General features: G+C 38.2%; 2 protein-coding genes across 2 annotated transcripts; both read right to left on the bottom strand.

The window, feature by feature from the left end:
• Positions 1 to 8835: 8835 nt before the first annotated feature.
• On the bottom strand, positions 8836 to 15283 carry CHML (CHM like Rab escort protein). The gene has a single exon (XM_082615006.1). The coding sequence runs from the start codon at positions 15274 to 15276 to the stop codon at positions 13324 to 13326; it is 1953 nt and encodes a 650-aa protein (XP_082471132.1). The 5' UTR covers positions 15277 to 15283; the 3' UTR covers positions 8836 to 13323.
• A 248-nt stretch (positions 15284 to 15531) lies between these two features.
• On the bottom strand, positions 15532 to 25776 carry LOC309799245 (opsin-3-like; the record flags this gene model as incomplete). Its single annotated transcript, XM_082612224.1, has 3 exons — positions 15532 to 15614; positions 19551 to 19971; positions 25705 to 25776. 3 exons carry the CDS (start codon positions 25774 to 25776, stop codon positions 15559 to 15561), a joined length of 549 nt encoding a protein of 182 aa, XP_082468350.1. The 3' UTR covers positions 15532 to 15558.
• Between the last annotated feature and the right edge of the window lie 845 nt (positions 25777 to 26621).

Genomic DNA, 26621 nt, shown 5'->3' with positions numbered 1-26621 from the left:
AGTGCTTAGAGAGAGGAAAGATCACCAAGACTGGGGGAAATGGAAGGGCTTTATATAAAGGAGTGAGACTGAGGATACTGAAAAAGTCAATTTGAAGACTTATCCAGCATTTACCAGGCTCAAGAATTCTAGGTTTACTTATATACTCCAAAATAGTACTGTTCAGTAGAAATGTAATGTGAGCCATATATGTTATTTAAATTTTTCTAGTAGACACACTTTAAAAGGTAAAAAGAAACAGATAGATTAATTTTAATAATATATTTTATTTAACTTAACATCTTTAAAATATTATTTCAACTTATAATAAACATAAAATTATGAGTGAAATATTTTATATAATTTTTTGATACTAAGTCTTTAAAATACAGTGTGCATTTTACATCTCAATGTAGACTAGCTACATATCTAGTGCCCAAGAGGCATGTGGCTGGTGGTTACCATATTGGACAGCACAGTCCTAGAGAAACTCTTGTACATTGGATAGGAAGAGATATATATGAGGATATACTTTGAGGCATTGTTTATCGTATTATAGGAACTAACCCAGCATCCACCAAAAGGGGGAAATGGGTAAATATATCATAAGCAAAAGGGTCGAAGCATTGCTTGGATTCACATTAACTTCATGTCTGCAGTGACCTCTGGAAGGGAAGAGGTAGAATGGACTAGAGAGAGGAAATACATAGATGTGAATTTTATCTGTAATATTTCAATTCTTTAAAGATAGATTAAAATAAATATAGAAATATTAACCTCTGCTCACTTTGGGTGGTACATAGACATGTATTATATTATCCTTTGCACTTTTCTATATTTAAAATCTTTTAAATAATTTACAAAACAAAAAATTTCATTGGGGATATGGAGGTAGCAAGTAACAGACATTCAGAAGATAGGCTCTTTAAACAAAGAATAGAAAACGACAACCATGAGTCAAGGGACAATTGGAGGTAGTGGCTAGACTGTAAACTGATGGGAATTATCCAGGAGGGAGAAAGAAGACTGCAAATGAGACAGGCAAGAGCCATATAAGCTCTATATGCCCTGCACATCTTGTGATAGCATGAGTTCAAGTTTGTGACCTTACTGTCGGGTGAGTGTTGATGGAGCAAAGAGTTTTACAGGAAAAGTAGGGAGTAATGTTTTGGAAGCAGCAGTGATACTCAATGGGGCATTTACTCAACTACGTGGTTCTGGGGTATATGCAGTGTATTGAGAGTTTAGCTAAGCTACTCCATGGTATTACTGCCTCAAAATCTATTTTATTTGGACAAGAGGCTTGGAGGACTTTGAACTAACACTAACCCCTCATTCAAGCACATGCCCCTGATAGCAGCCCGCAGAGTCACAAGCAAATATAAGTTCCTGATATGACTCCCCAACAGCCCTGACTATCACCTGCTTCCCAGGGCCTTCCTGCTATGTACCCCTTAGATAAGCCCCTGTGGAATTTAACAAAACCCTGTTATTTTTGGCTTGAACAATCCATCTTTAGTCCACCAACCCCAAAGCGCTCAACCCATGGACTGTAATGCATCCCAGGTCCTGCCTTCTTTTTGTGCACTCTGCCTTTACCTCCCTGTGTGACCCCTTGAGGTGTGCCATGTCCTCCTCCAGGACTGTGAGTGCTAAACTCTATTTCAGTTTCTCTCATGGTCTGTTGTTGAAACTTCAGCTCACCATCTGAAAAAAATCAGCTTCTGCCTGGAGGTGGGAAATCAGAGTCCTTGGGGGCAGCCAGGGTTAAGGGAAAGAAAGGAGGTAGAGAAAATGTTGAGAAGATGTTGAAGATATAGGAGAGTTTACTGCTTGTGAGAGGAGGCTCTGAGCACACATGGTGAGAGCTCAGGACTGCACCATATCAAGAAATAATAATAATTTATCAAGAAATAAATAATATGGTGCAGCTCAGGACTGCACCATATCAAGAGAGTGCAGTCATGGCCGATGAAGAGCTTTCCCTTTTGGCAAAGACTGACCTCAGCAGGGATGTGAGGTATGACAGGGATTGGTCTGATCATCTTTTGGGGGGTCAGGAGGAGGTAAAGCATGTTTCCAGGGTCTGGGTTCTGAATGATTTGCTCAGTGGTATGTTGATTTCTGGAACATGTGCTCCCTCAGATGTCACACTGGATCTTTGGACTACTTGCAATTTTTCACTCTTCTAACAGTGCTATGAAGAGAGACAGTATAACATAGGGCGCTAAGTTCACATTCCATATCCTCCACTTTTATGTGACCTTGAAAAAGTTAATCTACTGGTGCATTAATTTATTTAACTGTAAAATGGGGTAATAGTATATTATATAACTACCTTGCAGAATCAGGATGAAGATTGAGTTAATTAATATGCATAAAGCAGTTATAATAGTACCTGGAATATTGTACACATTTAATAAGTGTTAGCCATGGATATTATAATCCATTAGCTATATATTTACAAACATCCATGATTACCTCCTTAGGATAAATTCTTGGCAATAAAATTGTTAGGTGAGAAGGTGTATAAAATTTTAATGCTTTCAGTACAACTCTCTAAAATACCCACCAGAAGATAAACTAAATACCAACTACCATGCCATCAAATACTTGCTTTATTACCTCTTACTTATGACATGATGCATGACAACCCACCACCCATGCAACAATCAACTGCAATTGCCCTCTGTATACTCACTGACCCAGAATGCAGGAGTGGGACCTGGTAATCTGTACTTTAAAGACATTCCCATTTGAATCATAAGAACTCTTCAGTTTAAAACCATTGCTCTATAATTTCATCAATTGATAAATCAATCAATTGAGAAAACATTTCCAATATCAACAGTTTAGAACAGGCTCTTTTTGAAATTCCCCTTGGCTTCTATAACCCCTCTCCTACCTCATCTCCTATTTCTATGCCAGTTTTGTATTTCCAGTAGAAATATAATGTGAGCCACATAAGTTAGGGACCTGAAATATGTCATCAGGGCTGTGTCTCTCTCCTCCCATCACTGGTTTGGTTGCTCTCTATTTGGCCTAAGTTTCAGACAGACTCTTTGGCAATCAAGGTACTGGCAACCTCTGATTTATATCCTTGAGGCTTAACAACTCCAGGAGGAAAAAAAGTGTATATCTAGGAATCCTAGAAGGGAATTTTCCTAATCCAGGACAATCCAGGGGGTCACTTACTGCATTAAAACGGGCAGGGTACCGTATTTGCATTCATAACACGTCTCTATCTACTAGCTCTTTGTCTGTTGTTTCCTGATTTCTCTTCCTTTCTTGTGGCACTCACATTCAATCAATCACTAACTCAGCTGATTTAATCTCCTCAGTAGTTCTCAAATCTTTCCTTTTTCCTAAGTACTATTGTCCCAATTCAGACCCTCATCATCTCTTGACAAACCATTTTAATAGCCTTCTGCCTGGTCTCCTTTCTACATTCTTGCCTCTCTTGGATTTGTCCTCCATGCAGACACCAGGGTTATACATCCAAATACAACCCATTTCCTTGTTGAATACATTAAGTGGGGCTACACTAGGACAAAGTCAAAACTCTTTAGCATACAACCCTCTGAGACCTTCTAGAACCATCTCCTGATCACCTTGTATGACCAGAACCAAACCCATTTGCTCTTCTTCAAAACCTGTTCCCAATCTTGGTTAAAACCTATTACACTCATTCAAGTACCTAAGGTGAAGTTTTAATCATTTTCAATTCCTTTCTCTACCTTATCCGTAACATACAGTCATTTTCTAGGTTTCTATCTCCAAATTTTTCTCTGCCTGTTTCATTTCCATCTCCCAGCCCACCCAAGCCTTATCATATTTTTTCTCATTACCACTCACTTTCTCATTACCATTCTCATTTGCATCCAGTCTCTGCACCTTCTTTCCGGCCTCCCTCCTCACTACACCAGACTAACCGTTTTAAACATAAGCCTGATCTAGAAAAACCTTCAACAGCTCCTCACTATACATTGAATAGAAGTCTCATGGTCTTTATGACACTGATACCCTGGACCCTATACCACATGTCCCACCTCTCCACTCTAGCTCAGTGCACTCCATGATCTAGCCATCAGACAGTTGTCCTGGATGACCCCATACCTTTGTTTCTGCTGTTGTTCTTATATGGAATGTTGCTCTTCACATCAGTCTGTAGAAATTCATTTCAACCTTCAGGGCCCAGGCCTTTTCTTTCATGAAGCCCTCCCAGATTTCCCTAGCCAGACTTAAAATAACTTCTCTGTGAATCCATTAAAGTTTATTTATACCTATATCACAGAAATGATCATAGCCTGGTTAATATAGTGGTTAATCGTGCATCAATGTCAGCCCCAATGGATTGGGAGTTCTACTACTTACCAATTTGGGAAAGTTACTGAGTCTTATTTCTCATCTACACATGGAAACATTAATACCTACCTCACAGGGTTATTTTAAAAATTGATATATATATATATATATAAAGAAATCAGGACAGTTCCTGGCACATAAGTAATTACTTGGTCCTGGAATTAATATGACATCTCTCTGAACAAACTACACCACACTGCAATCATAGCATGTGGGTTATAGAGTCAGAGTGCCTGGGTTTGAAGCCTGGTTCTACCACATACCAGCTGTGTTATCTTGGTCAAGTTTTTCTTTGCAGTTTCCCCATCTGCAAAATGGGCATAAGTGCACCTACCCAACTGGGCTGTTATGAGGATTAAATAAAGTAAATGCAGCAAGCACTCAGAGCAGTGTTTGGCATACGGTAAGTGCTCAGTGTTACATACATTCTCTGTATTCCCAGACTCTATAGCACAGAAACTGAGGCACAGTGCTCAATAAATATTGCATTGTATCGAATCCTATGTTTCACTTTGCAGAGTAATCTACTTAAGATTCTTATCTGCATTAAGAATACTGACTCATTCCCTTACTCATTCCATTTTATAGGTATTTTCTAGTTAACCCCCGTCTATAAAATGTCAAGCTACTGCACTATTTCATTGCTTGGTGAACAATTAGTGAGTGTAAATGTGAATATGATTCAATTATGGATGGTTTATCTAGTCTTGTATTGGCTTCTCTGAAACTCATAGGATATTGTCATATACATGTAATTTGATTAATTTGCCCATAGCTTGTCAAGTAAATAATACCCCTCCAAAAAAAAGTATGTCAAAATATTTTTACATTGATTTTGATGTAGTTGTTTGCAGTGTATAGAAAGATACCTAAAAAGATAATAAGAGAACATGACAAAAAAACACTAAAACAAAACAATATAAAAATATCATAGTTTCATTTCTATAACTGCTTTGCAGAGTTATTCTATTTTTGAATGAGATGAATGATTTTTTTAAAACCCCACAAAATCTCTAGTCTGTACCTGACAATTGGGGCAGGATGAGAAATATTCACTAAATCTCTGAATTTTGTTTTGAAGTTTATCATAAACCTTCAGAAGGAAGCCATTGCTAATTTGTGAGGGAAAGGAGATAAAGGAGTGGGGAGGTGTTATGTAAGGAAGCAGCAGACAGCAGTTTCTACCAACAGTGACCCTTTTGAAGAAGCACTGAGGGAGTCAGAAGATGTTGAGGAAGAAAGGTAAAAGTGGGGAGCATAAAAGAAAGCAGATTCATTATAAATATTCAAAACTTTTACTCTAATGCAGCTTCTCCAACTTGGCACTATGGACATTTGGGGCTGGATAATTCTTTCTTGTGGGGAGGCTCTCTTGTGCATCATAGGATATTTAGCAGAACTCCTGCCCTCTACCCACTAGATGCCAGCAGCAGCCCATTCCCAGTTTTGACAACCAGAAATGTCTCCAGACATCGTCAAATGTACCCTGAAAGGCAAAATCACCCTGGTTTGAGAACTACTGCCTTGATGGCAGAAAATTGGTAAAATGATTAGATGAAACATTTCATAGATTTAAATGTTCCTTTTTTTTAAAGTAGTTTCATTCACTCACATAGGTTTATCCTAAAACTAACCACCTGTACTAATAATACAAAGACTCAGCACTATAATTTTGATACACTTTCCCAGATTGTTCCTCTGTACTCGGTTCGTCGGTTGGAACCTAGAAGGAAGAAAAAGGGTGCTGGAAACTGCTAGTTCGTCTTCCATTTAGCAAATCTTTTTCTGGATGCCTATGAAGTGCAAGACACTGTAGGGAATACAGAGGTACAGCACACACAGACTTTGTTTTAAAGGAGATTACAATCTCATGACAAACTATTTCCAGTGCAGTTCTCGTCTTTTGCTTTCTCCTTTTAGTAAACACCTGGTTGGTATTTATGTTTCAACAACAGAGGGCATTACAAATAATGTTATATGCAGTAATAAAATGGAATTGTTAAAGGAACAGAAGGACATAAAGCTCACTTCTCTTTAATACTTCAATTAAATCATTTAGGAACTTAACAACTAATTGCCTAAAAACAAGATTCCCTGCTCTTCCTCAACAGTCCCTTCCCCCAGGTTTCTTCTTTATAATGGGCAATAAGAATACTGAAATTGGTACAAAAACTTTAACTATAAATTACACATATAATGAAATTAACTTATCATGAAGTAAAATTAACTTACTCATACTGATTCATAATGTTATTTTTAAATGAGATGAAAAAATAAATGAATAAAAGTCTCAAACAGGAACTGGGTGCTCAAGGGCTTTAATTATATGACCTATAATCAAAAGAATTGGCCTTAATCCTACTGCACTGGTATCCCCTAGGATTCCTTTTTCTTTAAAACTTATAAAATGCCTAAATATGTATTTCCTTCTGATTGAACTACAAACAGGTATTTATCTTCCTACTACGCTTTGTCAACCCTGCACCTCCGAATCCAAAGTCATTCCTTTTCCTCTGATGATGTCTATACCTTTATTCATGTTGTTCAGAGTGTATTAAGGGTTAAATATATATTTAGCAACAAGCAAATGTCAAAACAACAGGAACTAATAAAAATACTATATTATAGAAATGAAGCTCTTGACATAAAAACCAGGAGAAAGTTTGCTTTGATTTCAGGTGTGAACTTAAACTCCCTTCTCCTTGCAATTCTAGTCAGCCCACTTGAACTATACAGATTTTAATTTATAGGATGATTTATTTGTTGAAAAAAAAAGTACTCTCAAATTCTAGAAGCAACCACTTTTAAAATAGTGATTTATGTGCTGTGCACTCTTACATGCAATAAAATAATCATCTTGAGATAAAGGTAAGGCAGAAGTTACATATCAATTCTAATTAATGGATCTGAATACTTACTAGGAGAGAGTCCAGGCAAATCACTTAATTTCTCCAAGTCTTATCTGTAAGATGGATATAAATACCTGCTTTCTTACCTTATGTAGTTGAGGTTCATATAAAAAAAATGTAGTCAGGAGAAAAAATCCTACAAATGCTGTAGCAGAACTGCTGTCAAAATATTCATGTTAGAGTCAAATTCTTTCAGTTGAATCACTCAGCATCTTTGTTCATGGCTTACATAAAGCTGGAGGTATTGTGTCCCCTGCTTTAGAAATGTGAATACATCTGGTTGTTGGTTAAAAGGGTAAGAAGTATACTGGAAACAATGCCTCTTTATGAGTAAAAATACTGAAATGAAAATGTATAAATCTTCAAAGAGGAAGCAACTACCTCAATGCAATAAAAGCATGACTTCTATCTGTCCTGGCAAGACAAAGGTAGGTAAACCTAATCTAATCCTAATCAGAATTTTTTGTTTTGAAACTTTATGATCTGCTTCTCTCATTTTGATTTCTTTATACTTCTATTCCCTGAGCTCTCAATGTTTTGGGCTTCTGGGACCCAATCTCTTGTACCTTCTCTTCACTCCTTCCCACAGGAAAGACAGAAAGCTTCTGATTAATGTCAGAAACTTCTTAATTAACTGAATGTTAGCTGAAATAGATTTCATAAAGTATTAACTGATCTACCTTTTAACTTTTATTAAGTTACTTGTTGGCATCTGCATAATAAAAGGTCTTGGTACTCCTTTAAAGGAATGCCACGCACCACAAATCAGATTTCTCTTTTGTTTTCTTTTCTTTGTTTTGGTGGGGAGGGGGTGCGGGGGAAAGGAGGTGGTTATGATGTGGAGTATGATGGATAGAAAACACCTTAAGGTCTCATAAAGATAAAATAAAACATACATCCTCTAGAGGATCTGTCATTTATATTTCTATTTCTAATCCCTAGAATAATGCAAATTCATAACCCATAGTTGATGTTCAACTGATGTTTGTTGAATTAAATCACCTTGATTTGGATGTCTCAGACTGACAAGAAAGGGTCTGTCAGCATCCTCAGTCCCCTGAGATCTGTCCTTAACACTGGTCTCCCTGAAAGCACTCCTCAGGCCCAAGCTTGGCCACTTCTACCAATCCAAACCCAACCTTCATTTCCCTGGCCTCCAAGACTCCAAAATGAAGTATGTTCTTGGATTAGGGGCCATACTTTAGTATATAATGTCTTCATGCTGATGTCCTGGAATGCATTAGTATCATTTCTATTATTTCTACCTCTGGCTCTGAGATTCCCATTTAAAAAATTATCTATCTATCTACCTACCTACCTACCTACCTATCATCATAATATACCTTATTTCTTAATGTTGGGCAACTGAGAAAAGATACAAAATCCATATTGACCAAGAATTTCTTCTCATCAAGAGTCGGAAAACTTTCTGTCCATGTTTTTGGAGATTATCTTTTGACACTAACATTTAAATATATTTTTTAATTTAAAGGAGAAATCTAGAAGTTTAGAAATCAATTAATTTTCTCACCAATTCAGTAAACCATTTTACCAATTAATCTTTTATTTTTTATTTCACACATCACTATTTTATAGAAAAAAGAACCTCTTAATGTTAAACTAATTACAATGTTCTCTTCGGATTCTTTCCAATGAATAGACCTAAATTTTTACACAATCAGTAAATACAGTAATTTATGTTTTAACACTTTCAAGTCTCATTTAAACATTTTCCCATATGGTTTTACATATATCAATACTATTTAATGGCTATATAACAGTCTATGATAGCAATACCAATACATGAAAATTTACTTATCCAGTTCCCAATTACTGGGCTTTTTTTAAAACTCAAATGAATGCAATCACTAGAAATATCTTTATACAAATAGACTTTTTTTTCTTTTAAAATATTTTCCTGGACATATGCTACTCAGAGTGAGTTAGAGCTATCAAAAGACAGATTGGTTATAGAGTTCTTATTATATTCTTCTAAATAGTTCTTAAAAAAAACTATATTAATATAATAATGCTACTGGTATGAGGATACATGCAATTAAAATTTTTTTGCTAATATAATTGCATGAACTAAGTCAAAGTTGCTCGTTTGCATTTTTAATATTAGTAAATCTGAATACCGTTTTATTTCTATCTTCTCGTTTGAACTCAATTCTTTCATAAACTTGCCTAGTAAAGAGCACAAAGTCCTATGGATTTGCACTTACCTTTTAAAAAATATTGGGTACTTTATCCTTGTGTAATGCAAGTGGCTTTTACCCCATTTCTTTTGTCTTCTTCCTATTTAGTATACATTTTTCATTTTTCTTAGTTGATCTCATCTACCTTGTCACTATTTTTCTTTGCCATAAAGTTTCCTTTGCAAAATTACTGGATGAGAATTGTAGTCTTTTTATATTTACCTTTTTACTGAAGAGCTTAATCTGTAACAAACTGTTATGTGTGAAGTGGATCTAATTTCTTTTTTTATACTGACCTCCAGCTAATCTTTCCACCAGCAGTTATTATATATTTCTTTCCAATTGGTTTATTAGTCTTAAACTTTCTACTCAATACCATAGTGTATTTAGAAAAGATGCTTAACAGCATGTTTTAACGATCTGAAGTGTGAAACTCCCTTTTCCCCCCAAGTTAAAAAGACATATTCTTGCTTATTTTCCTAAATTATTTATCACAATTCTGTCAAATTATATAAAGCATCCAGTTGGAACGTTAAGTGGAAGTGTAGTAAATCTACATACTAACTTCACCCTATTTCCAGTCCTTTGGACATAATTTCTTTTACATTAATTTAATCCTCATAATAATTCTGCAAGGCATTATTTCTACTTTATAGATGGTGAAATGGAAAGTAGGCACGATTTTCCCAAGATTATACAACTTGTAAGTAGTAAAGTGAGGACACTAATTTTGGTTTTCAGATTTCCTATTTACTTCCTTTTCATTATACTAGGATGCAGTTCCTGTAACCTGCTTCTATATAAGCATCTTTCTTATCTCAACATAGTTGTATAACTTTCTTTAAATGGCTTGTATATGTTAATACCCAAACACTTTAAGTTGTAGTTTGTCACTGTTTGAATCTAGAAATAAGATTAATTTTAATAAGTTATATATCCTGCAACTTCCTGAATTAGTCTTTGTCAGCATGTTTATGATACTACAGGTTTCACTAGTTCAAAAGCCATGTCAATAGAAAATATTTGTGCTCTTTCCTTATCTTTCTCATTTATGAATACTTATTAATGATTTATTACAACGATGAGCTTTTTTAACCATATATAAATAAAAGTAGTGCCAAGATTATTTAATTTCTGCTTGAGAAATGTTTCTTATGCTTTCCTAATAGGAATGATGTTAGTTCTTCATTTTAAGTAATTACTTATCACAATGAGAAACCAAAAAAATCATTACCAGAGATAATTAAATAAAATGAATTTTATTAATATTTTTAAAGTTACCTGTAGTTAATACTTTGCATTTTTACTATTTTGTTCTGCTGATATTGATTTAATGGTTATTCTGTTGGACACCAACCTTATAATCCTGAGTCACAGTAAATAATTATTTTTATGTTGTGTATCATTTGCTAATATTTTGCATTTGTTCAGAATGAGACCCTTTTCAAAATGTTTGACTCCTAGCATTGAGGCAATATTAACCTCAAAATGCAAATATTATATCATCTTTTGATACACATATTATTTATACTTTGAACCTTTGAAAAAGTTCATCAATAAGCCCATAGGGTAAAATTCCAACTTGTCAAAAAATTATACTAGGTTATAATATCCTCTAATTTTTAAAATGCTTTTTATTGGTAATAACTTTTCTCATTTCCAACTTATTTGCATTCAAGTAGGAAACCAATATATTCATTTTCTTAGTTTTTAAAACCCTTATTTTATCAATAATCTAACATTTTCCTGTTTCCATTATCTTTGGTTCTATCATTTTTTGCAACTTCTCGTTACCCTTCTCAAATTCTTATGAATAAAAATATTCATGATATGGAAATTAAAATTTTTTCAATAGGTCTGGATTACCTTCACCTCCATTTCACTTAACATCTTAAATTCTTTTACATTTTAATAACTAATTTTTAGGTCTATTTCAGACATTTCAGTTGTTTTGATAAGTTTAATAAGCCTTAGAACCCACCCAGTAATAGATCTGCTAGATTCAAAACATACATATTAATACCAATTCATGACTTCTCTCCTTCAGTAAGCTGAAAATTACTTAAATCTTTCTTATTTCATTTTCCTCACATATAGAAGATCAACAAAAAACTATTCAAAGCATATTTTGGCCTAGTAACATTACTTTTTATAACACAATAATCAAGAGATACATTAAAAAGTATGATTTTGTTAAAACAAATTCTGCTTCAATGAGATCCACAGCTCTAAGCCATATTTATTTTTAATTAATCTTTATTTTCATATTTCTCTGACTCAATAATAAGCCAAGAGATGTCTGTCTACTTTGATTCACTAGCAGTGCTAGACTGGTTTTCATGAGCATCTTTTCCTTCTCCTACAGTACCTACACTCTTCTAACAGTTAACATCAGTTGAAAGATTTTGAAATCATGAAAGCCTGGATTCCAATGTTGGCTCTTCCACAAACCAGACTGAGAGAATTATTAAGTCTTTATTTCCTCTTTGAAAATGTATTCAATAATATCTGCCTCACAGGGTTGTTGAGAAACTGTAATTAGAGAGCACAATAAGTGCCTAGCACATAGCAAATGCTCTGTTCCAGGACAAGAACTGTAATTAAAAGGGCTTCCTATATCCTTTCCTATCCCTTCCTAAATCCTTCCTATAGGATTATCATTCTCTGTCTGAGGAATGGAAACAGTGACCTAAAGGGAAGGAAGTTTATTTCTTTTGACAGCTCCACAAGCAACTGCTGCTACAGTATAACCAGCTTTATGACTTCTGGTAGTTCTGGAAAAAAATGTTTTCTATCCTCTAGATAACAGCTAAGAGGAAGGAGTCGATTATGAAGGCATTTACCTCATTATTTGTGGGGTGGGACACAACCAAAGGGACATGGTAACCCTCCTTTGATTCACTCCTATCAACTGGAGTGTTACTAATTAAAGTGGTGGAGCCAACAAGATTGTATGCTTCACTTTCACTGAGAAACCTTGGGAAATCTATTTACAGATGGATTTTAAAAACCATATGTAACCCCAGGTTAAAAATGCTTCATTCAGTTTCTCCTTAGCAATTTCAGAACAAGCATTCTGAAATATCTTTTCCTGGAGCAATTTATTTTTTCTTTAGCCTGAGTTACTTTGTTCTTTTCTTTTAGGTGCCAGAGCAGTGCTCCTCAGAAATTTTCTGAAGTATTAAACCAGAACTAATCTTTTCCCCTATATTTTCTTTGGACTGAACCTCCCAAGAATGAGCTCTTCAACTACAAATGAACTCTCTCTTTTTGCAATGCATACGACTGTGGTGGCGTCACTGCCTCATTGGTTACAAGGGTCAAGTAGGAGAATTAAACTGCAAGATGTATTGTAAACATCACCTTCACAAATAAAGGATCATACTTAATATATTATGTTTATCTTATAAACAAAAGACCCACATAATTTCCTCTGTGTGTGTTTCACTATTTAGAGGTGGTAGCAACTGTAATAGCTACAAAAGTAATTAAAATATTCCTTAGATGCTATTGTTCTGTAGACAATAATAAAATCTGAAGATCAGCAGATACAATACCATCTTCCTTTAAGCACTATGGCTAATATGGAACCCTCACATATATACCCAGTAGTAAAATAAAGCTAACCCTGTTTAAGATTCTGGCTCATGGAGCCCATTCTGAAACAAAAAGAAGTCCAATAACCAATAAATCAGTTATTGATAGGTTAACAAATACATCCAATAACTGAAAGTCACAAAGAGAATTACAGACAACATCTGCATGGCATTCATCAAATAACCAATTCTAATTACTCATATAGGAAACTGTCCTTTAAATAATATTCTGATACTGGATGAAGGCCCAAAGTAGCATTTCCAGTTTGCTTTTTTCTAATTTTGAAGGTTCTCTGAGCTTCCTAAGTTTTTCCTTCCGTCAGAGGATTCTAGTTGGGCTATTATTATAGTATTGGCTCCAAGAGGCTCTGGTTGCTTATCATCACCATCAAAGAAAACGTCTTCTGGATTTGGAGGTGGGGGGCAGAATTCTTCACTTGGAAAGATCTCCTTGAAGAGTGTTTCAGCTTGCTTGACTGCGTGTTCATTTCCTAGTCCACCGTCAGGTCCAGTGCAGACATAAACATTGAAAGGTAAGCCATTATATGAGCTTCTGCTGACTCCTGAGGAATCTCTCATGTTAAAATAAAGAGCCCACAAGAGTCTTGGCTTTGCAAGTTCTTCCTTGTCTGTTTCTGTTTCAGCATATGGGGTGAATAATTTCTTCACGACTGATTCTAAGTCTTCTCTTGCTGTTTTGGAAGATGAACAGGTCAGATGTACCAGATAGGTGTCTTTCATGCACGTCATGGTTGAAGAACACAATTCAGTGACTCGAACAGCACATGCTCCTGGTTCCTCTGGAGGTACTATCAAAATGGAAATCTGCTGATCTGAATCTGTCTTTAGTATAGACTGATCCGTAATGAGCACTGCCCTGGAGATCTGTTCGTACTGCACATTTGAGCATGTTTCCTCAGAAAGGTAACTATCCTCCACAATGAAATATTTAGCATTTATTCTTTGACCAAGGTGATCTATAATTGCTTTACATCTTCCAGATTCTTTGTCAACTACAAGGCATTGTACTTTATGGCGAAGACAATATATTCCACCAAAAACTGCACACATCCTGCAGAAACACTGGGGAATTTCTCCTTGGCCATACAAGGGAAATAAAAAGGGAGTGTTGCCAAACCTTCCAAGACACTGAAGAAAGTTTTTTGTTGCTTTAAGGCCTTCTATTGTTGTGCAAGATGACTCTGACATCATTGCAATTGAGTGTAGTACAAAATGTTGGAGGCTGGGGGTTAATTTTTTGGTTTTTAAGTACTCTGAAAATGAGCATTGCATGAAAGCTTGGTATTCATCAGGATGTTGTTCATAGTCTAAACAAAATGTAAGAAATTTCATTAGCATCCTCTTTTCAACCATAGTGAGCTCTTTGCTATTAAAGACATCTGCTCTGGAGCAAGGCACCTGCTCTACTTTTCCTTCTCGAAATGCAAGAATCCTAGTGACATTTTTAAATTCTGCATAACGACTAACATTTGATTTGATTAAAAGATCAATTAACAGTCCCTGGGAATAAAGCAGCTTTGATACCAAGTCAATATTAAACCTCCTGCCTTCTTCAACTATTTGAGAGTAAGTAATCCTGTTTCTCTTTGGTGGATCACTGTTGTCTTCCAATATAGGTTTGATTTCGTCTTTAGCACCATCTGAAACTCTGTGTTTATAAGTTTTATATCCACAATATTCTTCTTTCACCAAGGTTTCTGCCGTATCAGTTACTTCTCCATTGTTTTCTGGAGTGCCTTTTGCAGGCACTTCATAGCTAGAAACATATAACGGGTGCATTTCTTCAGACAAGCATGTAGAATCCAGAGGCTTAATGAGGGTACTAGATGCTACCCAGGAAGGATTTTTCTGCAGATCATCAATCTCTTCAATATTGTCATCCATATCCTGACTGGCATAACAAAAAACTTCTGTGTGTTGAATGGTTTCATCCTTCTTGCGAAGAGTGATGCCTTCTTCTGTTTCATGGATCATGTCTTGCCATGCAGCAGTACTTTCTTCCCCAATGTCACTGTTTTGCTGATATTCCTTCAACCAGGAGAGCAATCCTGAAAAGCTGAAACTAGCCCAGTTTCCTCCATAGTAACTTCTTGAATCAAGATGCAGAACCCTCTGACCACTTCTGGAACATGCAGCTGCAAGGATGGATTCAGGCAAACCTGTCCCAATTACAACCACATCAAACTCTGTTGGGAGACTGTTGTCCATCCTGGGAGGTAAAGTGTCTGGTGACAACTTCTAATGAAGGAAATGTGTATGAACCTAGGCTGAGGGCTCAGATAAGGTGTGAATATGCTGTAATAAAATCTCTCCTTGTGATATTCCAGATCATCCCAGACGTACTGAAGTTGCAGGTACTAGGTGTTTAACTGCTACCCTTTTTTAGTATTTTTTTCTTATAGGTCAGTAGCATAAAAACATGATAAAGTACATCTAATCATATCTGAGAATACTAGAACGAGTGTGTGGTGTTCACTTCTGCATTTCATCTTAGCAGTGAATGTCAAAAATGTTATCACATATGCATTTGTGACTGGAACTCTTCTCTGAAAGAAGAAAATTCAAGAAAGAATACAATTGTGAACAATATTAAGAGAAAAGTAATTTCATGCAAAATAAATTACAATCCAATGGAGCCCAACTTGTTTTTAGGACATGAGCCTCTACTAAAGCAAGTCATTAAATGCTTTCTCACATCTCTTCTAATTTCCTGAAAATGAACAAAAGATATAGACTCCTCCAAATCAGGCAATTCAACAATGAAGAATAGATAAAATAACATCCCACAAAAATAAAGAAGAATTAACATAATACAATTCTATAATTTTTGCTTTTAAATATCTGAATAAATGATATACAACTGCGAGATTAAATTGCAAGTAACATGTGGCTCCACTGTGTTTATGGAAACAGACTGTATACAATGTGCACACTGTCATGATTATGCATATTTCTGTGACAATACAGTCTGTGGATGCTTCTAGGACAGACAAATAGAAGATTTTTCCATGTCCCACCTACCATTTGAATCTTATGGGAGCAACATGAGACTATTTCAACTGAATTAGCTATTCAGATTATTAAAAAAGGATGAATTCAATAATACAACTAGCATTTTAAAATATTTAGGTATATGAAAGAACTGGTCTACTGAAGGGAAAATATTTTTATAAGAAATCCTTATATGAATGTACGTATGCACAGGTGTGTTTTTTAGGTATAAGTTAAAAAGGAAAAGTCCTGGGTCCATATGTTAAAATATCTTAACATAAAATAACACCTATTTCTAAAACCCAAGTCAACATAGGGTGACTTGCATTTTGCGAGACTCTAGCTCTGAGACCCTGAATCTCTGTCTTCCAAGAAAAAGGGCTGTCCAAACACCCTCTGCCAAGATTAACACGTTGTTTGTTTTTCTTGTTTTTGAAGGGGTAGGAGGTGGTAGTGAAGAAAGTCTCTCCTGTCCAGCGTCATCCTGATTATACTCCATGTGCAGAACACCTGTGTGGTGGTAGGTATGGCCAGAGGTGCAACAGCCAAAGAGTTGAAAGGCATACTCACCTGGAAGTCTTTATGCTAAAGCATTACATACATGTTAGGTGGCCTTTCTGTCATTCATCATTGCACAACAAGAGTGAGTTTCTTGAGCTCTGATTTTTCTTACCACTATACTTACTGATCAGTGCATATTGGGTCCGCCTAGGCTAAGATGACTAATTACCTTAGACATCTGTAAAACAAGTCATTCAACTGGAACTTAGATTAAATTGACTAATTCACTGAACTGACTGCTCAGTTTGAGATGGCAATCTTAATAGTCCTGTCTAGTCCAAGTCTCTGCCTCAAGAATATCAGGGATTCCACTTGCTTTCAACATTCCCTCAGAAACAAAGAACTGAGCACAGAATGAAGTGGCTACCAGGCCTACTCACATAAGTATGTGAGTATGTTTGAGTTACTTATTCTGCTTTCATCCAGCAGGGTGTGCAGAGGAAGACAGAACCCATGAGGGTATGTGAAGAAGTGTAACCATAGTATGTACTTATTCTCAGCTTAGAAGGGGATACAGCTGAGGGTTGGGAGTAAGAGACAGGATATAAGCTATAAGTGCTAAAACCAGGCACCTTCTAACCTATAGGTATCAAAGGAGTCCTCATAATACAAGGCAGGACAGGACAACCTTAACACATTTAGCTCAACTACCCCGTAAAAATGATGAGAAAACTGATGGCTGGAGAAATTAAGTGACTGGGAAAGTCCACATGATGGGTAGCCACAGGATCAAGAGTGGGACCCACTCTCACACCATCAGGCCAGTGGTCTTTCCACTTGATAGGACAGCCTCTCCAGAAGCCTCTGGAGCAAGCAGCCACTTTTGGTATTTTAAAATGTTCTGCCCCTTCAGTACTCCATGGTTGGTTAGTTCTTGCTCAGGGATAACAATGAGGGAAGCACCCTCCCTCTTTTCATCTTTAACTCTTACCTAGAAGCAGTCTTTGGAATTTACCCCAGGCAAAGAAATTCTTAATCTTTGCTAAGAACTTTTTCAGCTCCACCATAACCCACTATTGACTTGTCTCCCAGGGCTTAAACAAGACTCAGAACCTCTTGCCCCAGAGTTTCCACCTCTAACTTCAAAACAGATTAAAGTCATTGTTGAAAGCACTAAAGAAATGCCCAGAGAAAGAGCAGTAGTCAGGCAAAATACTGTGTGGTGAACATTTCTAGCAGTCTTAGAAAATCCCTTCTGATTGAGGTGTGACCCAAGCAGGGATGACGAGGGAGGAAAAAGGATGGAAGAGACAAGGAGACACAGCAGGGTGGGGCCACAAGATAGAAGGGATGAGGAAGAAGGGGAATGCTGGTACTAATAAAAAACTCAATATACCCGTTTTCAAATTCCCAGGCACCTGAGTCAGGATAGAAGCTGAATTTCCCAGCACAGATAAAACACTTCTTAAAGATAAGAACTTTAATGTCTGTGACCCAATTTCTGCTACTGATGACACTTTAGGGCTTGGCTTGAATTGCCCTCTTTAAAGCTTAGCCCTGCCTGAAACATTGCCTGTTAGGTAATTTAAATTAATACAAAGAGTGTAATCTATAGTGTGATCTATATCACCACCTTCACACACCTACAGCCCCCTCCCAAGTTTCAAATATTTGAATAAATGAAGTTCTCAGATAAGGGGTTATTGGGGAAGGGGTAGGTAGTATTAGAATATTAGAATCATTGAGACAATCAAATAAATAAAATTATGATCTCGATTGCATTTTCTTGTTTCCCTCAAGAGATAAAAAAAGGAATCATAACAAATATAATATTTGGATTTATCACCACATAGAAGGTTGGTGAATAAGAAAATACTTTTGATAACACTACAAAGATTTTATTCTCATAAACCGGCCAAGATAAAGGCAGTAATAAATTATCAATGGATTTCAGGATTCTTTTTTTTTTTAAAGGAAATTTAAGACCTGAGAAATATACATTTCTATTTCAAATCTTTGTACAAATGAAATTCTGGAGCATACACAAAAAGATACTTTCCCAATCTTAGAAAAATCACATCTTCAGTGACACACTGGCTGGTTCATCCTTCAAAATGTCAAGTCTCAGTGAGACTTAAATCTTCTATACGGGTTAAGAGTATTGTATTCACAATCAAGTTCTACTTTAATGACATCTACTGGCTGCACAGCTAATTATTTGTTCATTTGAGATGGGATTCTCTGAGCCATTTGCAAACGCACCTTAGATTTTGGTGTGCTGGAAACTATAAGGAGGAAATTATAGTAAAAATAGCTAATAGGGCACATGCCAATTTGCATTCTGAGGACCTGAATAAAACGATCTCACTTCCTAGGAAGCAGTCAAAGGTTTACAACTGCTAATGGGCAAATTTTTAAAAGAATTTACACATTACTACTATGTTAGGTTTCTACCTCTCAGTTTCGGGAAGTAATATAGGAATTAGATCTTTTCTCATCACCCTCTCCAACTTTCACAAAACAAACACTTTTTCTTTGAATCTCTTAACTCCACAGCCCCTCATTTCTTTCCTCAAAGTGTAAAAGCCATTGCCTCGTGCCCTGTTGAATTAAATTAGGAAATGAAAGCAGAGAAGTGAGATGAGCTGCACAGCGGCCAGAAAGGGGTATGGAGGAGGTGGGCACAGGGGAGATGGGGCTGCAGACAGGCTGGGGTTTGGGTTGGCGTGGGGCCTGGTGAGCACAGGGAGGGAGGGAGATCAGCGAGTGCTGGAGGAGGAGAGGTCGGCGGAGAAGGAGCAGAGGTGGGGGGAAGCGGGTGAGATCAGGGGGAAGGTGAGGTCACAGGGCAGGAGGTGAGACCAGAAGAATAGAGGTAGGGGGAAGTGAAGTCAGGCGAGCACCGCCGCGAGGTTGGGGTCCAGGAGCGGGAGGGGGCGGGGCCGGGGGCAGGAGGCCGCAGGAGCGGGAGGTCTATCCCGGCCACTCACCCCACAGGCTGTTGCTGAAGCCGCCCCACACGCAGTTCGTGGCTCCCCCCACCACGCCGCCCCTCGGGCGGAACGCGAAAGCTAGCGCGGCTCGGAGGACGGAGGGTAGCAGGTTGCCGAGGCTGACGTGAAGCAGGAAGAGGCGAGCGGGGCTGCGGAGCCACGGGAACTTGAAGTAGAGGACGAGCACCAGCAGGCTGCTGCAGACGCCCAGCAGTCCCACGGAGCCAAGCAGAAGCACCAGGAGCTCGTAGGCACCCTGGCTGACAGGCTGCGTAAGCCTCGGCTGCCCAGGCCACAGCCCCTCGCCGCCCTCCCAGCCGGCTCCGCCGCCGCCGCAGTGCCTTGACGTGTGCAAGCCGGGCGCCGGCGCGCTAGGTTCTGGGTGGGGCGCAGGGCGCTCCGAGGTACCCGTCGCCCCCTCCGGCCAATGCGCGGGTAGCTAGATGCCGCTCGGGGCCCTCTCCCCGCCCCCGGCGCTCCTCGTAACCCCGCCCCTTCCCGCCATTGTAGTCTTGCCGCGACGCGCCTTGTAGCCCCGCCCCTTCTCGCAGTCTTAGCTGAGTCCCTGCTCTTCAGGTTCCCCTTCCCTCGCCTCCTTCCGGTACCCAGGCCCCACCCGCCCAGTCAGTGAGAGCCGGGAGGCAGATCAACCACCGTGATTACTCACTCCGCAGCTCCCCCTCACCCAGCTGGAAGGCCTCTTGGCGTTCACCACCCACCCACTCATTCAGGAACATTTATGGGCTCCTGGCCCACCACGTGCTCATGAGGGGGTTACACGAGGGACCCCCGTCCTTGGCTTCTCCCTCCCCAGGAAGCTGTTACGACCCGCTGCCAAACAGAGTCGCACACTTAATGCAAACCCAGGCCACACCCCAGCCCTGCCCATATTGCCCTTCCTGTCCTCCCTGAAGTAGCAGTGGATACACCCAGTCGCTAAGGCCCTCACTGTGGCGACCCCCAGGCTGCGCCTTCAATCTCCAGACCATATCTAGCAGGTGCAGAGGTGGTGCTATACTTGAAGCAGCACATTTCCTCTGGCCTTTTACACAGTGAAAACAGAGGGCAAGTCAAGCACAGGTCCGTGAACTCATCAGTCTTTGCAGGGCTGCGCTGCTGCCTCTGCACAGGCCCCAAAAGGGCCCGAGGGGATGCAGTCCCTAGCCAGACCTGCAGCCTTTCCTGGTCACTGCTGGCTAGCACAGTGTCTGTGCAAGGGCAAAGTAATTGCCCTCCACGAAGGTGTGTGCCTCCTCCCATCTCCATTCGAAAGATCGGTAGAGAATGACTAGCCTCAGTGAACCTCCATTACGAGTTCCTTGGGGGGTAAAATCTAATCATCAGGGTGCATTGAGCAATAGCTGAGGGGCAGTGTGCTCCGTCCTTAAAATCTTGATTTGTCACTAAGGCTTCCAATCTGGATTTGTCTGTGAGACTGACCTACCCACTTCTTTAAAAAACTCATTTAATTTTGTATTTTAGATTTATGCAACCATTTAACAAGTTCTGTATGTTTAATGTCTACGGCATTTACTGACTAGTCTACAGTAAGGTCTCAATAAATATTAGTTGAATGAACGAAGGACTCATTTTTTCCTAAAGCATTCATTCTTTCATTCATTGGTGCTGAGTCCCTGCTCTCACAAAGCTTACATTCTGGTGGTGTTGGGAGAACAGATGATTATCAAATAAGTACATATGTAGTGTTGTGAAATGTGACATAAAGAAAAGTAAAGCAGAGAAAGGGTATTTCGGAGGGAGGGGAGAGGTTGTTATTTTGTACAGTGTGGTTACAGATAGCCTCACTGAGTACTGCAGGCACAGGGTAGATGTAATGGGGTGGGACTGTGCTTGGCATATTGGAGGAAAAACAAAGAAACCAATGTGGCTGGAGTGGAATGAGAATTATGAAATAAGGGCAGAAAAGTAGGTGAGCAGTGATTGGCCAGATAATGCAGGTTCTTGGCTATTTTAGTAAAAGGACTTTGGCTTTAAAGTCCAGGGCAATGCCTAAGCAAGAGGAATAGTATCAGTGAAGGAAATAAAAAGGGAATAAGAGGCTTTTGGCAGATGTTTAAGAATTTTGATAGATTTACTTTTATAATACAATCAACTGTTAAGGTTATTTATTATACTTGACAGAAACAGGTAATGATACTACAAATATTATTCACTTTGTCAGTAATGATATATGTTTCTATTCATTTTCAGAATTATGTAATCGTAGGATAATGCCAAAAATACTACAACTTAAAAAGCAAGTGCAGTACTGGCATAAGGACAGACTATGTAATGAATAGAGATTTCAACAAGGATGCCAAGACTACTCAGTGGGGAAAGGACATTTCAATAAATGGTACTGGGAAAACTGGATATCCACATGCAAAAAATGAAGTTAGAACCTTACCTTATACCATATACATAAACTGACTCAAAGAGCTAAACTTATATGCTATAACTATAGAATTCTTCGAAGAAACAAAACATCTTCATGACATTAGGTTCAGCAATGATTTCTTGGATATGACACCAAAGGCATAGGCAGAAAAAGAAAAAATAAATTGTACTTTTGTTCATCAAAATGAAAAACTTTTGTACACTATCAAGAGAGTAAGAAGACAACACACAAAATAGGAGAAAATATTTGCAAATAATATATCTGATAAGGGATTAATATCCAGAACACATAACTCATACAATACAACAACAAAAAGCCAAACATCCCCAATTCAAAACTCGTCAAAGGACTTGAATAGATATTTCTACAAAGATACACATACAGATGGCTGATAAGCACTTGAAAAGATGATCTTTAGTTATTAGGGAAATGCAAATCAAAACCACACACCCACTAGGATGGCTATTATCAAAAAATAAAAACAACAACAACAAAGAAACTAAAAAGTGTTGACAAGGATGTGGAGAAGTTAGAACCCTGCTGTGCCGCTGGTGAGAATGTAAAATGGTGCAGCCACTGTGGAACAGCTTGGCATTCCTCAAAATGTTAAACATAGATTTATCATATGATCCAGTAATTCTGCTGCTAGACGTATAGCCAAAAGAATTGAAAGCAGGGACAGGAACATGTATTTGTACACCAGTGTTCATAGCAGTATTATTCACAATAACCAAAAGGTGGATATAGACCAAATGTCCATCAACAGATAAATGGATAAGCAAAATGTGTTATGTACATACAATGGAATATTATTCAGTCATAGAAATAAATGAAATTCTAATACATGCTACATCATAGATGAACCTTGAAAACATTATGCTAAGTGAAATAAGCTAGACACAAAATGACAAATATTACAGATTCCTCTTATACAGGGTAACTAGAGCAGGCAAATTCATAGTGACAGAGAGTAGAATAGTAGTCGCCGGAGGCTGAGGGGAGGGAGGAATGGGGAGTTAGTGGTTAATGGTTACAGAGCTTCAGTTTGAGATGATGCAAAACTTCTGCAAATGGATAGTGGTGATGGTTGCACAAAATTGTGAATTACTTAATGCCACTGAATTGTACACTTAAAATGGTTGAAATGGTAAATTTTATGTGGTGTGTATTTTAGCACAATAAAAAGCTTATACCAATTATTCCTGCATCTCACTCTCTTGAAGTAGGAGAAGTACAGTGTCTGCAAAGTAACCAATTTACTGAGTGAGCTGGACTCAGTATAGTGCTAGCAAAAAGTAACTTTACTGTCTTTGGCAGTACTCATTTCAAATATATTCTTTCCACTTATTCTTCACTGCCCTTCATTGACATTTTATCAGTTCTCAAAGCCTTTCTGCTCACTTTCAAGTAATATAAAGTCCAGAACATTGTAACAATGAAATGTTAAAACTCTTGGAAAACTCATCTGTCAACCCTCCAAGACAGAGCCTGCTGTAGCCTGGAAAACTTCTGGGGAGGGGGGTTGAGGAAACAACAAACTTAGCTTCTCCTATTTCCTTGACCACTACCTTTAGATGCTGCTCTGGAGCCCTCTGAGATTTTGAGGAAGAATCTTCCTTGATTGATAAAGTTGTCATCTGATGTTGGTGCCCTCTGATTCTAGCAGATTTTCAATGCTGTATTTTTCTCTCCTGGGGTGATTTGTGGGATCTCTAGAGGACCTGAGGTCACTGGAGATATCTCTCCCACAATTCCCTCAACAGGGGCAATGCCTCTGTCAGCTGGTTCCTTGGGTTTCCCTCTCAGATCCTGGTTAGGGTCCCTTAGACCCTACAGGCAGTGCCAAGATGACACAGCTTGGCTCTTCTACTCAGAGTCTTGCATCTGGCCCTCTGGAAATACATATGCATCCTTGCCCTACCAAATTCTGGATGTGGCCTGCTGTTGGAGAACTGGCCACAGACTGTCCCTTTCAGTGCCAGTTGGGTAGAAAGAAGTGGATAAAAGTTATGGTCACTTGACTACTCTAAAATTTTTCTCTAAGGAAGTGCTCACCAAGGGTCTCCTCAACCTCTTAATGAACCTGCCTCCTCTTAAGTATTTTGATGGTGAGAATAGACTAATCTGTGAAGAATCAGTTTGTCAGTGCCTCCACTTCTCAGCCCATCCTCCTACATGGGCTGTATAACACTTTTTCTAGAATGGGGGGATTCCTCAAGCAGAGCCTCTGACAAGAAAGAAAGAAGGCCATTTTAATACTCTCCCACTCTGGAGCATTAAATCATCACAACCCTCATATTCCAAAAAAACCTTTTACAAAGTATGAGGGTGTGAATGGAGACAGGTTTTATCTGCCACTCTTGCTCGGAATCACTGATAACCCTTAGCCTTCTGTGTCATGCACATGTCAGTTAAGAGGACGCTTCGGCCCTTACTCAACTGAGTAATCTCCTTCCAAGGGCTGGAACTCATCCTTCCCTGACATGTCTGAACTTTGATTCCTAGTGAGAAGCAGAAAAGCCTTGAAGAAAATCTGGCCAAATATATGTCTGAACAATTTCTTGCCTTAGGAAACATAAGTTAGTGAATGATATTGAACTTTTTCAAAAAAGAAAATCTGGCATAACTTCAAGTTCTGAATGTCAATTTCTCTTGGTGCATACAGCTTTTCAGATGTGTGAGATGTAGGAATCCGTTTAATGAAAATTGGGTATCTGTCCACATTCCCCTCCCCCCAAATACATACATTTGTTTTAAAATAGAATCTTGGGACTTCCCTGGTGGTCCAGTGGGTAAGACTCTGCAATCCTAATGCAAGGGGTCCAGGTTCAATCCCTGGTCAGGGAACTAGATCCCACATGCCTCAACTAAGAGTTTGTATGCTGCAACTAAAAATCCTGCCTACTGCAACTAAGACCTGATGCAGCCAAATAAATAATTAATTAGTATTTTTTAAGAAATGGAATCTCATTTATAATCTTGCTCTATAAAGCAGAGTTTGGGTGACAAAGGAGTTATAGAAGAATAATCATTCAATTTCTTAAAGGAACTGGTTAGTGAAGTTATGGTTAATGTATATCTATCTCTAGCTATATCTCTATCTATATGTCTATATATACCTATAGCTATATCTACATATATTCTCCACAGCAGTATCCATTATAGTGAAATTTTGGTACAATGGGGACAAAGAGAGCATTTATAGGTTTCCTGAGGTGGAGGCGTTGTGAATAAAATAAGTTATGTACAAAGGATCAGAGATCAGAATAGCTTATAATCAGCAACAAAATCTGATCAAAATAGACTTCTAATAGCAACACCAGAAGCAAAAAGACAGCGGAATATTATCTTCAAAACACTGAAATAAAGCAATTTCCAGCCTGGAATTCTATACTTACCCAAATATCATTCAATGCAAAAGAGGATTAAGAATATTTTCAGATGGGTAAGTTATCAAAAATTTATCTTCCAGGCAACTATTTCTGGATGCAAGCCACCAAAATGAGGAAATAAACCCTGGAAAAGTAAGATATAGGATAAAAGAGAAAAGATAAGGGAATTTCCAAAGTGATGGCAAAGGGAAATAACAGTATGACAGCTATGCCCTGATATATACGACATCGGTTTTGACTGTAGCATTGTAACTCAAGAGACAGACATGCGGAAGAGAGTTATCAAGGTATCTTCTGCTCTTGTATTATTTTTTTATCCTGTAAATACCTGGGTGAGCATGGCCCAGATTCTTAGCAGTACCTGACTGGCCAACATCATGCAGTGTTGAAGCTCCTGCCTGCCCTGCCACACGCACCAGTCAAGAATCCTCATTTCACGCCAGAGGGGTCCTTCACTTACTTATGTTGATAACTAGAGTTGACTAGGGTGAACTCAGAAGCAGAAAAAGCAGAGCAACCTATTGCTCCTGGCAGGATTACTATCAGATAGCTGGTGCCTGGGCCACGTCACAGACCAGCTGAGGACCTAACTATGGGCCTTATGTCATGGCCTTGGCCACTGACTTCCACACACAAGATTTCATAAGACTCATAGAAGCTGAAGCCAAATAGCTTAGGGAAATCATTCCAACTATTTTTTTTAACTAGAGCCTTTCTCTAAGAGTGGCAATATTATTTCTTTCCTTACACAGCTAGATGTGTGCTTGCTTCTGAATTTTTATATCAATCACCTTCACAATTATTTATATGTAAAAAAGTAATTAATAAAATAATTAAATATTTGGTTGAGAAAAATAGATGGAAAAGAAAAAATATATACTTATGAAGGTTATTAGAAACATGGGGACAGATTTATGAAAGAATACATTAATATTTAAATAATGTGCATGATTCTATTGAAACTGCATACAATTATCAAAGTATGTGGCCTGAGCCTAGAAGGAAATATTCTAAAATCAATAATTTTGTAAGAGGGGTGGGAACATGAGTGATATCTTTTAAGTTCTTTAAACTGATGGTTATGTCATTTTTGCAATTGAGAAAATACAGGTACCACTGCATCCTGTAGCTCTAAAAATGGCCACAATAATTGTGAATTGTTCCAGCTTATACTTCTAAGATGTTCCCAAAAGCCACTACCATAATATGCATTTATACTTGCTGTTTCCACTGTCCCTCCTCCCACTCTCTCTTTGATCCACCATTCCACAGAGACAG

This window comes from Mesoplodon mirus (genome assembly GCF_964341445.2).
Source record: "Mesoplodon mirus genome assembly, chromosome: 3".
NCBI lineage: Eukaryota > Metazoa > Chordata > Mammalia > Artiodactyla > Ziphiidae > Mesoplodon > Mesoplodon mirus.
The sequence above is the reverse complement of the archived record's forward strand: the minus strand, read 5'-3'. Positions and strand labels throughout refer to the sequence as shown.